The 18,281-nt window shown below is 22.7% G+C and overlaps 3 protein-coding genes across 3 annotated transcripts; 2 read left to right on the top strand and 1 right to left on the bottom strand.

Moving 5' to 3' along the window:
• Positions 1-2,085: 2,085 nt before the first annotated feature.
• On the top strand, positions 2,086-5,706 carry PY17X_1231700 (uncharacterized protein; the record flags this gene model as incomplete). The annotated part of the gene is made up of 1 exon (XM_718798.1): positions 2,086-5,706. The coding sequence occupies one exon, from the start codon at positions 2,086-2,088 to the stop codon at positions 5,704-5,706; it is 3,621 nt and encodes a 1,206-aa protein (XP_723891.1).
• A 777-nt stretch (positions 5,707-6,483) lies between these two features.
• On the bottom strand, positions 6,484-12,671 carry PY17X_1231600 (AP2 domain transcription factor, putative; the record flags this gene model as incomplete). Its single annotated transcript, XM_022956832.1, has 2 exons — positions 6,484-6,637; positions 6,787-12,671. The coding sequence occupies 2 exons, from the start codon at positions 12,669-12,671 to the stop codon at positions 6,484-6,486; spliced, it is 6,039 nt and encodes a 2,012-aa protein (XP_022812675.1).
• A 4,768-nt stretch (positions 12,672-17,439) lies between these two features.
• On the top strand, positions 17,440-18,102 carry PY17X_1231500 (1-cys peroxiredoxin; the record flags this gene model as incomplete). Its single annotated transcript, XM_719462.1, has 1 exon — positions 17,440-18,102. One exon carries the CDS (start codon positions 17,440-17,442, stop codon positions 18,100-18,102), a length of 663 nt encoding a protein of 220 aa, XP_724555.1.
• Positions 18,103-18,281: the final 179 nt, after the last annotated feature.

Raw genomic sequence — 18,281 nt, 5'->3', positions numbered from 1 at the left:
TTCCCTATATTTTCCCTTTAAGTGTTATTTTTGGAGTTTCATATAGTATAAATGAATACTTGAGTTTTTTTCACAAAACATAATAACTTTTCTAATTTTATGTGTTTCACTTAATTTTTCATATATGTTTTTTTTTTCAATTATTTTCTTTTTATTCTGTGAAAACAACCAAATGGGCATGTAAAGGAAAAGATGGGGTAAAACCACATGGGAAGCAAAATTGGTTATGCAATATATACTGACAAATATGTATGTATAACCTTTTATAAATTTTACGATTTTGTTTTATATTTTTTTCTTTAAACTCTTATTTGTAACTTTAATTATCTTTTAAATTGTGTAAACATAATGACAAATGTTCATTCTTTTTATAAGCACGCATTAGATAGAGGTGTAAAATTGGTGGAAAATAAAACAATAATATAACGAAGTAGATATAATTTATGCAAAACATGCTACTTCATAAAGTATTTTTTATTTTATTTTGATGTGAAAAATTATAAAATAAAAAAAAAATAATTTGATAAAAAGCGAACTAAATATATACGTATTTGAAAATAAGGAGAAAGGTGGAAATAATTAAAAGATATTCATTTATTAATGTTTAAAAAAATGAGATACTTATGAATTAAGAGTACCAAAATATGAGTATACAGGGTTTATATTTATGTATGTATTAAGGGTGTGTCAGTAGGCCTTAAATAGTTACCATACAAAAAAAAATATATTGCGTATCCCTTAGCACCCCAGTAAATATTTATAGAATATTTAAAAAGTATAATTTTTTAACATATATATATATATATGCTTTTTTTAAATAGCTTATAACATAATAGTATTGTTATACTGATATATATGACCCCAAATTAAAGGGGCATGTCAATATCCAAATATTATTATACGTTTAAAACCTTAAAACGGTATATATATAGTCATATATATACATGTGACATATATTTATAATTTTCCATTATAATAAATTGAAGAAAACACATGTTAATAAGGAGTTCGTACACTATAATGGGCACCATATTTTATTAAACTTTATAAATATTATCTATGCATGTTATTTTATTTTGTCATATTTTTTAATTACAATATGCTTTGTTTTGCATAAAAAATAAAATTAACGGTCCTTATTTTCCGTTTCTATACGTGTGACGTAATAAAAATACTACAATGTTTTATAAAATAAGCAAATTGTATAAATTAAATATATCAGTATGTATGAAAATGGCTGTGTGGTTAAAAATTAATGCAAACATAACAAATAAAATGTTCACAATATCCAAATATTTTCCCACAAAATATATCTCAAAAATATTCGTAAAACAATAAAAAAAAATATTAATAACAATAAACAATTGTTAATAACAATAAAAAATATTCATAAAATAATATAAATTTTTTACAAATATTCAAAATTATTATAAACCCTAAATTTCATAAAACCAATGAATTTAACATTATGAATTAACAACCCCATATTATATTGTAAAATTTAATTAGGATATTTTCCTGCTAATATATAATTTTCGTTTTTATTACCCAAAGACATATATTATGCAAACAACATGACATATATATATCATAGTATTATATATTTTTTATGCCAATACTATTTTATTGGTAAAGTCATTTAATATATTAAAACAAAAAATATAAAAGTATTGAGAAAAGTTTATCCTATTTTGTGTAATCATATTTTTTTTCTTACTTACATATAATGTTGCAATTTACAATTCGCAATAAAATTATTATGTAAGTACACATGGATTTACCCATATAATATATATGAATATTTATATGCGTTTTATTAGTTAATCTATTTACGCATATAACCCTATTTATTTTTTCAAAAACGCATTTATAAATATATGCCCTCATGTGTGCACACTGTTGAAAAATATCTGTTTTGTATTTATATTTTTGTTTTTTTTTCACGCTGGTGAATTCGAAAAATAGTTCGTAAATAATACAAAAAGAATACACACACACACACACATATATATATATATATATATATACAGATTACATATATATTACTTCCCCCATTATAAATTCCTACTTATTTTGTTTTACACAATGGAAATTCAATGTCCATCCGTAACATTATCACCTGCACATTCAGGAGAATTGTGTTTTAATCAAGAAGGATTTTCAAATAATAGTATAATATGGAAAGAAAAATATGAACAGACAAGGGAATTATTGAAAAGTTACAATTTATTTTCTGAACATTTAATAAATTATAGTATTGATTTTTATTTTAACAAGCTAGGATTTAATAGATTTCATTTTGAAGAAACAAGCCCTGAATTAATAAGTAAAGTTGTTGTGTGTATAATAACGTCTAAAATTAATGAACAATATTCTAGCGATAAATATTTTCCTACATTTGAAGAAACTCATAATAACATTGTTTTTATAATGACACGTGTATTTGCTAATGACAATAAAACAAGATTAAATTATAAAATGGAAAAAAAAATTGAAGAAAAATATTTTAATTTTAGTGATATGTCAAAAGAGTGTTATAGATTAAAAAGTTTTAGATCAGTTCATTCTGTTTTTGACAAAGAACATACATATGAAGAGCCATTAAGAACATATATTTTAGAACCACCAACATATAAAGATGATATATTAAATGAAAATGAAACTGATTTAGAAAAATTAATGGATGTTAATTTTTATAAGTATATAAAAGGAACAAAATGGGAAGAAATTTATTATGAATTGAATAAAGCTGTAATTCAGGATTTAACAGGTCAATATTTGCAAACCCATTATTGTGAAATATCAGAAAATACATTTTCTTTAACTATAGCAGTAAAAAGAAATAATGTTATACCTACAATATTTTCATTGATTGGGGATTGTTTAAATATGCATAGATGTTTTTCATATTCAAAATATGTTGAACCATTAAAAAATGGTGTTTTGTTGATTATATTAAATGTGAATGCAATTTTAGATTCAGAACAAGAGAAAATGGGATCTTTAGCATTAAGAAATAGAATATATAAAATTGTGAAATCTTTAAAAACATTATGTTTATTCAATGATCCAAAGTTTATCCAACTATCTGTAAAAAGAATATTCACTGCTGAAGAATCTGCATATTTATTTATAGTTATAAAATTTATTGCATTTTTTTCAACAAATTCTTTTTCTAGTTATAAGAATGTTGAAAACGCATTAAATCTGAAAGGGTCAGGATCTAGTAATTTAGGAACTGGAATCATGAATGATTTTTACATAATAAAAGAAAAATTAAAAAGTTCCAAATATACAAAAGATGAAATATTAAACTGTGCAGTAAATAATCCAAGAACAATAAAATTGTTGTTTCTTAATTTTGAAAGAAAATTAAATAAAAATAATAAATCAAAAATTCAACAAAGATTTTTTAGTAATGGAACAAATAATGAAACTTTAAATTTCGATGAGTATAAAGATAGTAAAGATATAATAGATGAAATCGAAGATAATCATTATAAAAATATTTTACAATATTTTTATATGTTTGAAAAATATGCAGTTAAAACCAATTTTTTCCTTTCACATAAAATTAGTTTTGCTATATCTTTTGATGGTTCATTATTAAAAGATTCAATATATGATGCACAACCATATTCAATTATTATGATTTTAGGATTACATTTTGTTGGATTTCATATTCGATTTACTCCGATTTCAAGAGGAGGAATAAGAATTGTTATATCAAATAACACTAACTCTTATATGCATAATTATAATAATTTATTTGATGAAGCATATAATTTATCATATACTCAAAATTTTAAAAATAAAGATATTCCAGAAGGTGGGAGTAAAGGAATTATACTTTTAGATATAGATGTATGCAAAACAAAACACACAAAACATATTAAAAATCTTGCATTCTATTCTTATGTTAATTCTATTTTAGATCTACTTGTTGAATCATCATATAAAGGTTCTAATTCTGTTGCATCCAAATTATCTATAATTGGCGACGATGATGATGATGATCGTGATGATTGTGCTGATTGTGGCACAATTGAAGATGTAGGTAATTCAAATATGGATCAAGTTCAGAAAATGGATCTCACATCTAATAATGTGTATGGAATCAGAAGCAATGATATGGATAAAAGAGAAAATAATAAGAATGAAAATGAAGTTTTAAAATCAGAATTCCAATCAAAAATTGAATTTTCATTTGGTAGTAGAACTACAGAAGATGTTGTGAACAAAGTGATGAATTCAAAAGATGGCGAAAATGAAAATTCGATATTTTTAAAACAAATAGAAAAAGAACAATGCGAAAAAAATGGGAAAAATATACAAAATGCAAATCAAGAAGATTTAATATTTTTAGGTCCTGATGAAAATACAGGATCAGATCAACTAATGGATTGGGCTTGTATAATGGCAAAAAAACGAAACTATTTTTATTGGAAAACATTTTCAACTGGTAAACTTCGAAAAAACGGAGGAGTCCCTCATGATTATTATGGAATGACAACACTTGGTATAGAAACATATATTAAAAAATTGTGTGAAAAATTAAATATAAATGAAGAAAATATTAGTAGATCTTTAGTTGGTGGTCCTGATGGTGATTTAGGAAGTAATGCTATATTTCAGTCAAAAACAAAAATAATTTCCATTATAGATGGATCTGGTGTATTATATGATAAAAATGGATTAAATAAAGAAGAATTAATTAGATTAGCAAAATTAAGATTTGATAAAATGAATACATCTTGTATATTATATAATGAAAAATATTTATCTGAATTAGGATTTAAAATTTCTATTGAAGATCATAATGTACAAATTTTTGATCAAGTAATAAAAAGTGGGTTAGAATGTCGTAATACTTTTTTTCTGAACCCGTTAAATTCTTGTGAATTATTTAATCCTTGTGGTGGTAGACCCCATTCAATAAATATTTTTAATGTGAATAATATTATAATAAATGGTGAATGTATTTATAAATATATTGTTGAAGGAGCTAATGTATTTATTTCTGATGAAGCACGATCAATTTTAGAAAATAAAAATGTTATTTTATTTAAAGATGCATCCACAAATAAAGGTGGTGTTATTTCAAGTAGTTTAGAAGTGTTAGTTGGGCTTGTATTAAGTGATAAACAATTTATCGAATTAATGTGTTCAGAAAATAGTGATTTGCTTTTAGAAGAAAAAGATCAAATAAAAATATGTTCTTTACAGGATGGAAAAAATACTACTATTGAATTTAATAATAAATCATCAGATAAGGATGATGATGAAGTTTCAGAATTTTATAAAGAATATGTTAAAGAAATTCATAAAAAAATTGTTTATTATTGTGAACAAGAATTTGAATGTCTTTGGAAAGAAACAAGACGAACTAAAACCCCAATATCACAAGCTACTAATATATTATCTAAAAAAATTAGTGAATTAAAAAGAGATATTCTTGGTTCAGATGCATTATGTAAAGATTATAAATTATTTAAACGTGTGCTTAGTGAAGTAATACCGACAACTATTTTAAAGATTGTACCATTTGACCAAATTGTTAAAAAGGTTCCGTATATTTATTTAAAATCTTTGTTTGCTTCAGCTCTTGCTTCTAATTATTATTATTCTCAACAATTTCTAAACGATCTTTCCGCTTTTAATTTTTTCGAATATGTTCGAAATTTGCAGAATCTTTGTGATGAATAATTTGAGTTTTCATGTTTTAGTTCATCCTTTATTACATCTTTTGTATTTACATATTTTAATGAAATAACAATTTTTTTGAAAAAAATTATTTTCCGTATTTGTGTAATATACATACCATTAATTTATTGTTTAAACAAATTTTTTTTTTTTTTATATATTTTTAAAGTTTGTTTGTATCATTAAAAAAAATATGCCTATATAACAAGGGCAAGTTCAACTTATGTATAATAGTAACGAAACAAAAACAGTATATCTGTATAATATGAATAGTAAATAATGAATAAATGAATAGTGTATAAGCGAGGAACAAAATTTTAACACATCAAATTAATCAAATCAACGAATAACCACGAAATGGGGGAATAAAACATGTAAAAAAATATATAAAAATGTAAAATAAAAAATAAAAAAATATGTATATATATAAAACGAATGCGAGCTTCGGCCTGAATGCATTGCTTCACCATTCACATAATTCATTCTAATGCGTCGGAGTACGCGGAAAACGAACAATTTTGTACAAAAGGTGTTTCAAAAAAAAAGGAAAATAAAATATATATGTAATATATTGTAGTATAACGGAAGTGATTGGTTTCCCGCGGGCAGAGGTATTTTACCTCGAATCGAAAGGTCAGGAAATGGGGAGGGGGGTAGGAATGTTTTTGAAAATGTTACTATTTTCTCATTTTTTTCTCATTTTTTCTCATTTTTTTCTCATTTTTTCTCATTTTTTTCTCATTTTTTCTCATTTTTTTCTCATTTTTTCTCATTTTTTTCTCATTTTTTATTTTTCTTGTTCATTTCATATTTGAGTTGAACCGCCATGTCCCTTGCAGCATTGAATCCATAGATTCGCGGAGAGAAGCCTCGAGTTTTTCGCTTATCATTTTCGATGTACATTACACGCCATAGTCTCCGATTTGTGTCGTACCTGATGAGAAATGGGCACCAAAATAAAATGCAATATGTGAAAAGTGAAAAGTGAAAAGTGAAAAGTGTAAAGTGAAAAGTGTAAAGTGAAAAGAAGTGAGCAAACGTGAGCAAGCGTGAGCAAAAGTCGGAGCAAAAGTCGGAACATACCAGACGCCAGAAACCTTCTCTCCATTCTCGTTGTATGCACCAGTCTCGATCTTCTCGACCCTGAAATTTAAATCTTGGTGTCTTTTGGAAGCTTTAGTTCGCCTCTTCGAATCAGTAGACTTGTTTGTTTCAACTTGTTTGTTTAAAATAAAAGTATCATCAAAATTTTTATTTGGAAGTTTATTTTCATTAATATTTATTTTATCGTTTTTTAAAATCGCAGTCTTTGGTTTTCTTCCCTTTTTCTTACTATTTACGGATTCAATCTCAATCTCATTGAGATCATTTATACTTTCATCATCATTACAAACATCATTATCATTTTTATCGTTTTCTTTGTCAATTAAATTATCTTCAAATATTTTATTGTTTATATCAGGGTCAGATTGAGATATTTTTTTTTTTTCTATAGTATACATATTATCATTATTGTAAAATTCGATTTCTTCGATTTGGTCATTATCTTGATTTTTGATATCAATACAGTTATAACTATTAGAACTATTTAATTCGTACTCATTTTTTTTTTTTTTTTTTTTTTTTATATCATCATTATTCTGAAGTAAACTTCTTCCACATGTTTCGTTTTTATTTATTTGTTCATTTTTATCAAAATTATCAAAATTATCAAAATTATCAAAATTTTCTATATTACAATCTCCATTTTTTTGATCTATTTCAATGTTAGAATTTGTTTTATTACTTCCTAATTCTTTATTTATATTTTTTATGTTCAAAACATAATTAAATTTGTCTCGATCTAAATTTATTTCTTTATTAACAACAATTGTGCTTTTGTTTGTTTCATTTTTTGTTGGGCTTCCATATAAGCACTTATTATTATTATTGCATAATGTATTATTATTACACAAAGTATTATTATTGCATAACGTATTATTATTGCATAACGTATTATTATTATTGTTGCATAACGTATTACTAATATATTGATTGCTTTTATTTTTATTTGCATCTATATTTAATTGTAGTGCATTATTATCTGATTTATTCCAAGTGGTACGTCTTCTTAATTGTTTATCAGATTTATGAATAGAATTCAAGTTATCAAAATCGGAAATAATATCTAATTTGTTCATTTCATCATCATTATTATTGTTATTATCATATTCAGTGGATTCGGCATTATAATTATGTACATGATATGATGAAGTCTTAGTACATTCCTTTTTATTTATTTTTTTTGGTGTATATTCAATTTGTATTCCTTTCATTTTTTGACTATTTGTATTTTTTTCATCATAATCATTATTTCCAATTTTCTCAACTTTTTTTTTGTTATTTACAATATTTTCATATTCATCTGAATGTTTTTTAAAATCCATTTCATTATTTATGTAATATTTTTCATTATCTTCATTTTTTAATTTTTTATTTTTTCCAAAATTTGGATCTAAATTATAATCTTCATCATCTTCTATTGATATATTTTTATTTGCTCTTCTTTTTATTCCTTGATTTTTATTTATTATTTTTATATCCCCTTCCAAATTTTCAAATATATCTTTTCTATTATTTTTTATTTTAGTTCCACATTTATTTTTATTATTTTCTTCCCCACTATATTCATTTTTATATCTTTCTTTATTAATTTGAAAATCTAACATTTCATTATCTTTTCCATCATTTAACAATTTCATTTTATTACATATTAAAGTGCCTCTTTTTAAACAACTTGAATTATTTAGAAGTTTATCTTTATTTGGATTATAAAAATTTCCAAAACCAACTGTAGTATTTGGTGTATCTTCATCGTTCATAATATTAGACACATTAGATACTCCCAAAACGGTATTAAAATTTGATCTTGTTTTTTTTATTTTTGTTTGTTTAACATCTTTTTCAGATGTCAATCCAATTTTTGTAAATTTGGGTTCATCTGATTCTGATTCTGATTCTAATCCGGATTCTTGAAGAGACATATTTTTATTATCTCGAAAGTTTATCAAATCGTTACTTTTATTTGAATCAATATAAAGATTAGTTATTGAACCTTCAAAGTTATCACCCAATTCGTTATTTATATATCCACGTATATTTCCATTATGGACATTATTTTTAGAAATATATAAATTTTTATGTGAATAATTTATTTTGCTATCTTTTATAGATTCATGGGAAAATGGTTTTGAATTGTTATTATTATCATCACCATCATCGTCGTTTTTTTTTTTTTCAATTTTATTCAAATTATTATTACTGTGATTAGGATATATTACTTCACTATTTAACGATGTCATATTTAAATTTTTTTCATCATCATTTGGGGATTTGTATTTTATCAAACTATTATTTTCATTATTATTTGAGATAGAAAGAGGGTTTATATTCTCTACATCTATATTAACATCTTTCGAATCAATTTTATTATCGCTAATATTATAATTGTGAATATTTTCTGTACTGCTATTACTATCTTTATCTGTTTTTCCAATTAGTATATAATTATTGGATTTCCCAATTTCGCTATTGCTTAATTTGTTGGGGCTTTTTTTAATTTTATTATTATTTTCATTTTCCTCATCTTTTCCTAAATAGCTTGGTGTTTTATCTCCATTATATTCTTCACCTATTTCTTTATGATCTTTTGCATGTGTATCATTATTATTATTGTTATTACTGCCATTTGTGTTTGTGTTATTTTCTGAATTATTAGGATTCACGTTAATATGGGTTCTAGATGTGTATCCATTTATTTGGGATTCATGATTTTCATTGTCCCCGTTATTTTCCTCATCATCATCATCATCATTATCATTATCTTTGTTTTTATATTTTAATTCCTTATCATTGCACCCATCTTCTTCCTCATTATTTTTTCTCTCATTATTTTTTTCTTCATTTTCATCATTTATAACATTAAAAGAAAAATTATTAACAATTTCATCGTTTCTTCTTCGACCTCTAGAGCACTTTTGACTAAGATGTTTTGCTAATGGTTTTCTGCCCCGTTTTGCTTTTGGTAGTGCATTATTATTTCCTAAAAGATAATCATTATTATTTATTCTTGATGCAATTCTTCCTCGACCTCGACCTCTTCTGCACCCTCTTTGATTCAATTTGGCATTTATTCCATCTCCTTCCCTTAATGTAGACATATGATAATTATTATACATATAAGGAGAAATATTATTATTATTAAGATAATTAATATTTTCATGTTTTTTATAATAAGATTCATTTATGTTTTCGCATTTTATTCGATTTTCATTTTCTATTCCATTGTGTATTCTCATATTTCGTTTATTACCATTTTGTATCATATTATCATGGGTATCCAAATTAATTCCAGATGTTTTACAATTTCTTTCATTTTTATTATTCACATGATCTAAAGATATAAAAGAATTTGCATTTGAAACAGGATACATATTAGTAGGCCATATATTGTTATATGGTATATTTTGAATATGAAGATTTTTATTTTTTTCATGAAATTCTGTATCTTTTGTATTTATTATAGAATGGTTAAATACATTATTATCTATATTTGTATTATTTCTTCCATTATAAAAATAGCTAGCTCTATTTTGCAATGAATTATTATTATTGTCTGAATTGTTATTATTGTGATTAATATCATTATGTGTTTTATGACCTTTTAAATATTCTCCTGAATTATTATAAAACATAGAATTTGTATTTACATTATAATTTCCTATAACTTCTTTATTTCTATTATCCCCTATGTTTGGGTTTTGAATATTTACTGGTGCATTTACATGTATATTATTATAATATCGTGAATTATTTAATTCATATCCATATCTTTGATCAATTGTATTTACCATTCTATTTTTTATATTTTTAAAATTATTATAAATATTTCGTCGATTATCATTATTATGTATATCATTTTGAAGATCTAAATATTTTTGGCTTATATTACTTTCTTGTAAATTTTGATGTGCTATATGTTCATTTCCTCCTATATTAAATTTGGTTTTATTTGAAAAATTTAGCAAATTATTTTTATTATCATTATTAGAAAACATACACATTTCACTATAATCTATTACATCTAATAAACATTTTTTTAATACATTTCCTTTTAAATTTTCTTGATTATTTTTTAGATTTTCAATTGGAATCATATTCTCCTTCTTATATTCATTTTTTCCATTTTTTTGTTTTTTTTTCAAATCATTATTAATTTGATAATTTTCATTTTCATCATAATTATTATTCACATAATTTGTACTATTTTCGGAATTTTTATTTTTCCCTTTTTTCTTTGTTTTTTCATTTTTTAATAATAAACTTAAACCTTTTTTCAATTTTGAAAGTAATGATTTATTTTTCACATATTTTTGTTCAGATAATTTATTATCATATGATTCAATTACACTTGCACATTTATTAACATTTGGAAGAAGTGGTTTATTTATTTTTTTATTTTTATTTTTTCTTTTATTACGTGTGTTAAAATTTTTAGCACTAAAAGGATAAAATATCTCATTTGCATTAAAATATATATTTTTTTTATAAAAATAATTTTCAATTATTTCATATATTTTTTTTTTTTCAATTTCCATAGCCATTTCTTCATTAATGCTTTCTATTTCAAATTCATTATGTGTTTTATCACAATCTTTATCGTCTCCTTCAAATTCCCATTTTATTGAATTATTACTACTCTCGAGATTAGTATTATCTTTATTTGAAATTTCGTTATTATTTATATTGTTATTTTCTGATTGATCAGTTTTTTCCAAAATCCATTCATTTTTATCTTTAATTGTTCCTATATCTGCACACGTACTATTATCATTATCTTTATTTTCTCCTATTACCATTTTAATATCATCATGATATTCTAAACATGGTGTATCATCATTTTTTATTTTATTAGAATATTCAGATAGCTTAGAATTTTCTGTAAGCGAAATTATATTTTCATTAATATTATGGCTTGTTTTATCCTCTTTGTCAGAATTTATTTCATTATTATTTATATTTTTTTTTTTTTCATCATTTTGTATGACTTGTTCATAATAAAAACTGTTGTTTTCTAAATTTTTGCACACACCAGTAATATCATTTTTATCAAAACATTCTACGTTACTAAAATGGTTGTTAGTACTTTTAACAATATTGTCAATTTTCAATGTTTCTTTTTCTAGTTTTTCTAATTTTTCAATCAAGTTTTTTTTCGTCGTTAATTTAATTTTTTTTTTACCATCTTTATTAAAAACAAATTTGTGCATAAAATAATGTATCAAAAAAATTATGTCGCGTTCAGAATAATTTTCATTTTGGTCATCACAATTTTCTTCATTACAATTTATATTTTCATTTTTATTGGCTAGATTTAAGTTTTTTCGCCATTTTGATAAACCAGATTTACTGTTTTCAAAATATTTGCTGAATCCGTAAACTTTATTTTTCAAATTTGTTGGATTATTATCCTCATGTTTACTTGTGAGGTAATTGTTGTTATCGTTATTTGGCTTTATTGTAGAAATGTCATCACCACTTAGGTTAGTATAATCATGTGTATTATTATTTTTATTTTTTTTCCTGTTTGATTCCTCTTCATTATATTGTTTATCATCCCAACTTAAATTACTATTTATGCTTTCAGAGGTATCAAATAAAATGCGTTTTTTTTTTTTTTTATAATTATACCGCTTTTTTAATATATTCAAAGATAAGTCTAAGACATTGTCCTCATTAATATTATTCACTAGGTCTTCAATCAAATTTTCATTCGGTTTATTTTTACATTTTTGTTTTAAATAAATGTTAAAATAATAATTTTTGTAAGCATATATTAATACGTATATAAATTTTAAAGGAAAATTATGTAACACCTTTTCGTCTTCTAAATAATTCTCAAGTGATAGATTTATTTCAAAATCATCCATATTTAAAACTTAAATTTTATGCACACGTACATATACATATGTGTATGTATGCATGTATAAATGTAATTATAAATATGTTTAAAAAAACGGTACATATAAATATATATATAAACATATACACATATGCATTACACGTGGCTCTTAGTGGATTTGCAATGTGCAGATTATACAATTGTGTACAAATTGGCAAAAAAAAAAAAATAATGTTAAGAGGTGAAAATTAGAGAAAGAAATGGAAGGAAAACACGTAATAAAAATTAAAATATTTTTAATAAAAAATAATAATGTTGAATTAAAAAAAAAAAAAAAAAAAAATGTATGTAACATAATTTATTACACAAAAAATTACAAAGGAATGTTACACATAAATATATATAAATGAGAATTAAGAAAAATATAACTTTTCTTCGAAACAATATAAATTTATATATACTTACACAATAATATATGCACACATATATATAGTAAAAATTTTGTGAACTTAAAAAAAATTAATAAAATAAATATGAAATAAAAAGAAAAAATTGGAGCATTTCAAATAATATATATGCTTATAATATGCGAAAATATGATAAAAAAAAATTCTAAAAATATTTATCCATATTATTTATTCGCATAAATACATATCTTTCAATGTGTTGAATAAAATGTGTATATTGCTGATTTTTGTATTTGATACAAATATCAGATATTATATATCATATTAAATTTTACACTATATATATATATCGTACCAATATGGATATAATTTTCATATAAAAAAAAATATCCTGAGGCTCATTTACTATATCGTCAATGTGTACTTCACTAGAGTTTAAATTTATTAAGGCACATTATTCACAATATATGTGTAAAAAAAATATATAATATATTATATTATATATATATTATATTATATATATATTAGAAAATGAGCGAGTTAATCAAGTCAACAAAATTAAACAAACGCACTAAAAGTTTAATGATTCTTAAAATGTAATATTTCCAAATATAATGAAATAATATATTTGTTTGTATCTAATTTGGCTTAGCTTAAGCCGAATTTCATATCCCCTTTATTTCGGTATCCCTTTTTTGCTTACATTCTTTTTTTCTATTTTTTTTCCTTACATCATTTTTTTCTATTTTTTTGTACTTTTTCTACTTTTCTTCCTTTCCCCTCGAATATGTATAAATTACAATCAATATAAATAAAAAATAAAATAAACCAAAATAAAACAAAATAAACCAAAATAAAATGTGTATGTTTGTTCTATATGCAAATAATTCGGTGTAATAAAAAAGGAATAATCATGTATCCATATAATATAGTAGTTTTATTTTATCCCTCTAATATATATGCACATAAAAATAGCTAATTGAATATGGTCATATTTTCTCAACTAGTGTATATACAAACATATTCCCAAAAGGGAAGTAAAAAATGGTAAAACGAAAACAACAAACTTCATCATTATGTGTAAAATTATATTAGATTTATTCACACATGTATATATATTACACATTCATTTATTTATCACATATTTGTTATTACATGTTAAATTAAAAAAAATATTTAAAATATATCAAATAAACATGTACAACTTGGGGTGTAACATGTTCATGATACACGGGCAGGATAATACCACCCTCAATTTTGTAAATACGAATAAATCGAAAATATAAAAATGATAATAAATAATAAATAATTATATTATCACATAAAAATAAGTTATATTTTACTAAAAACACATAAATTACATGGATACAATTAAAGGAAATAATTCGCTAATTATGAAAAAAAAAATATGCACAAGTCATATAATAAACATACCATACAACAATGCTATTAATTTTCCCATAAAAAATAAACAAACAAATAGTGACAATAACGCGCTTAATATATATCGACAGATCTTGAATATCTTATTTATATAATTGGAAAAAAATAAAATATCATTACATCCTATATAATTAAAAATTATTGAAAACATATATTGGTGTTTATTATAAAAAATATTTAAACGGGTTAATAACGAAACAAAATTATACAAATAAAAACAAAATCGAAATATTAGAAAATTCGAAAAAGTGCTTATATGATGTGCTAACACAAAATTAAAATGGGGAAAATTAAGCATTATATATAAGCACATATATATATATATATATATACTTTATATATACACTTTTTATGTATATGATGGGTTATGCATATACAATAATTAATACACCATTTTCTATGTTTGTTTTTAAACAAAACTAACATAATAAACTCTAAAATAAAATGCAAATATAAACAATATATATATGTATATCGTTTATATTCTCTATACTATATAGAGAGACGCAATTTCACGGAATAGTAATGTAACATTTGATAGTCACTTAAAAAAGTCATGAAAAATATTGTTCCAAAACAAAAAAATAATAATAATATAATAATAACAAAAAAATATAAAGTATGTGTAACAAAAACAAAATGGAATATAATTTGAATATAAAAATTACATTTATTTTATTATTTTTTAAATATCATTTATTTTTATATATGATCATTCAACTAATAAAATGTGAGTTAAAAATATTTAAAGGTGTCTCGTATATATACATGAAAATGTACATTTTATTATGCAATTTAACATTTGTTTATTCTCATTTTCGCTTTTTTTTTTTAAAGCATATTATATTTTTTCTAAACTTTTACACACATACTGTTGTTTCTATAACCAGCCCTTATAATTATTTTATCTCTAAAATGGAATAATTTTACAAAAGTGTACAAAAGCTTTAAACTATTTAAGCTAGTTTTGTATATAACTATTTACATTATTAAAATTTTACTAATTTTCCTAAAATTATTTTATCCATATTTCATCTTTTTAATTTAACAAGCTTACGAATTATATATTTGCATACCTGTGTGTGGTACATGTGCATTAATGCGATTTCAAAATAGAAGGCAGCGAAAAAAAAAAAAAAAAAAAAAAATTTAATTAAAATAAAGAATAATGTAGTGATAAATGTACATAATTTTTGTGACGATATTAAAAAGTTTTATTATTATGTAATTCTTTTACATATCCCGATTGATAACATGGAAAAAATAGAAATGATATTAAAAAAAAAATCACACACATAACTTGAAAGCATAAATAAAATTATTATAGGCTAACTACTTACTATTAAAATATACCACAACTTTTATTCTATAAAAAATGTATCACTAATATGTAGTAATTCATATAATTTATCCAAACTAATTTTTCTCCTTTTTTTAATTAAGCATATATTTCTCCATAAAATATTAACCTATTTATATTAGCTTTATAAAAAAAAAAAAAAAAAAAAAATATTGCTTGGTCATATAATTTTAATAATTAAAACAATATAAATCACCTAAATAATAAATAAGTAAAAATAAACAAATATTTATAAAGGAAATGAATTCAAAAATAGTTATTCATTTTAAAGAATATAACATAAGCTTATCTTTATATATAATAATACAACACCTTTCATCTTTTCTTCATTCCAATAAAAACCTTATATATATAAGCACACCAATAGGAGCTAGCTTTTTTTATAATAAAAAATATATTTTTCATGTAATTTTCTATCCTTAACCCTTAAATATATTTCGAAAGAAAAGTATAAATTTTTATAATAAATAATAACTATATCAATCAGACACTTAAAATGTATCATAGAAATACACACAATAATCATATGAATAATAGTGAAAAAAAAAAATATTTAATTTAAATTATATTTTAAGGTTGTACATAAATTTATTGCTTAAAGCTTTCTAAAATTATAAGGTATTTAAACGCTGTCGCATATTTTATGTAGCACACGAGCATATATGCAACTTTTCTTCCTATTATCAGTACGATAATGTGTTATTTAATTATTTACTCATTTGTTTAACTATTTATTTATTGTCTTACACTTTTAGTGAACATTAATTTACAGTCGAAGTTGGCTATTTGCATAAGTTATAAATTATGTACGTTCATAATTTTTAACGTGTTTCGCTGTTTCCATTGTCATTATTATTATCGTTATTATTGTCATTATTATTGTCATTATTATTGTCATTATTATTGTCATTATTATTGTCATTATTATTGTCATTATTATTATTATTACTATTACTACTTACATTTTGTGCGCCTTTAACATGATTATAAAATTCGATAGGTTAAGCACACATATTGTGTATGCACATGGTTCGGAATTATATAAAAATTTACTTTCGTATATTTCTATGTTAAAAATAGTATTATTCTTTTGGTGTTCCAAAACCATATAATTATTTTACAAATATTTGAAAAAGTAAAATATATATATATATATATGTATGTATGCATGTATGTATACGGTTTTACAAGCCAGTCGTTTCGACAAAATTTTCGAATACAATTTTCTTTTTTTGCATTAAATTATTTTATTTTTTATCACATTTCTTCATACTGTTTCTTACTGAAATATTTTGTTATTGCAAATTATTTTCAACTTAATTTTATTTATAAATTTATTGCTTATTTTTAAACTTTTCTTCATATTGTTTATTTTTTCACTAAAACACCTGCACGTTCATGTATTTTTAAAATTTTTTTAAGGAAATAAAAAATAATATTTTTTTATAAAAAAAAAATAAAAATTTATAACCAGGAAGCAATTATATTTTTTCCAATTTTGGAACAATTTAATAACAACATCCATTATAATATAGATATTCTAAAATATTTTTTTAGCACATAAATACAACAACTTGTATATCAATATGGGATATCATTTAGGAGCAACATTTCCAAATTTTACAGCCAAAGCTTCAGGTATAGATGGTGATTTTGAATTATATAAATATATAGAAAATAGTTGGGCAATATTATTTAGTCATCCAAATGATTTTACTCCAGTATGTACAACTGAGTTAGCAGAATTAGGAAAAATGCATGAAGACTTTTTAAAACTTAATTGTAAATTAATAGGCTTTAGTTGTAATTCAAAAGAGTCACATGATAAATGGATAGAAGATATAAAATATTATGGAAAATTAAATAAATGGGAAATTCCTATTGTTTGTGATGAATCACGAGAACTTGCAAATAAATTAAAAATTATGGATGAACAAGAAAAAGATATAACTGGTTTACCATTAACATGTAGATGCCTTTTTTTTATTTCTCCTGAAAAAAAAATTAAAGCAACTGTATTATATCCAGCAACAACAGGTAGAAATGCTCATGAAATTTTAAGAGTTTTAAAATCTTTACAACTTACTTATACCACCCCAGTAGCTACACCTGTTAATTGGAATGAAGGTGACAAATGTTGTGTCATTCCAACTCTTCAGGATGATGAAATATCTAAACATTTTAAAAATGAAATAACAAAAGTTGAAATGCCATCAAAAAAAAAATATCTCAGATTTGTTAATTTATGAATAACCATAAAAAGGGAAGGGAATATATGTCATATTTTTTAATTAACTTTGTATATATCACTTATACTACTTTTAAACATGGGCAAAAACGTCCGTATTCCCCTAATATTTATTTTAAAGAAATTGCCTACCATACCCATGATGTAATGATGCATGATGCAATGATGCATGATATAATG

Source organism: Plasmodium yoelii, assembly GCF_900002385.2.
Source record: "Plasmodium yoelii strain 17X genome assembly, chromosome: 12".
Classification (NCBI taxonomy): Eukaryota; Apicomplexa; class Aconoidasida; order Haemosporida; family Plasmodiidae; genus Plasmodium; species Plasmodium yoelii.
Note: the sequence above shows the minus strand (reverse complement) of the source record. Positions and strands in the feature narration are given on the sequence as shown.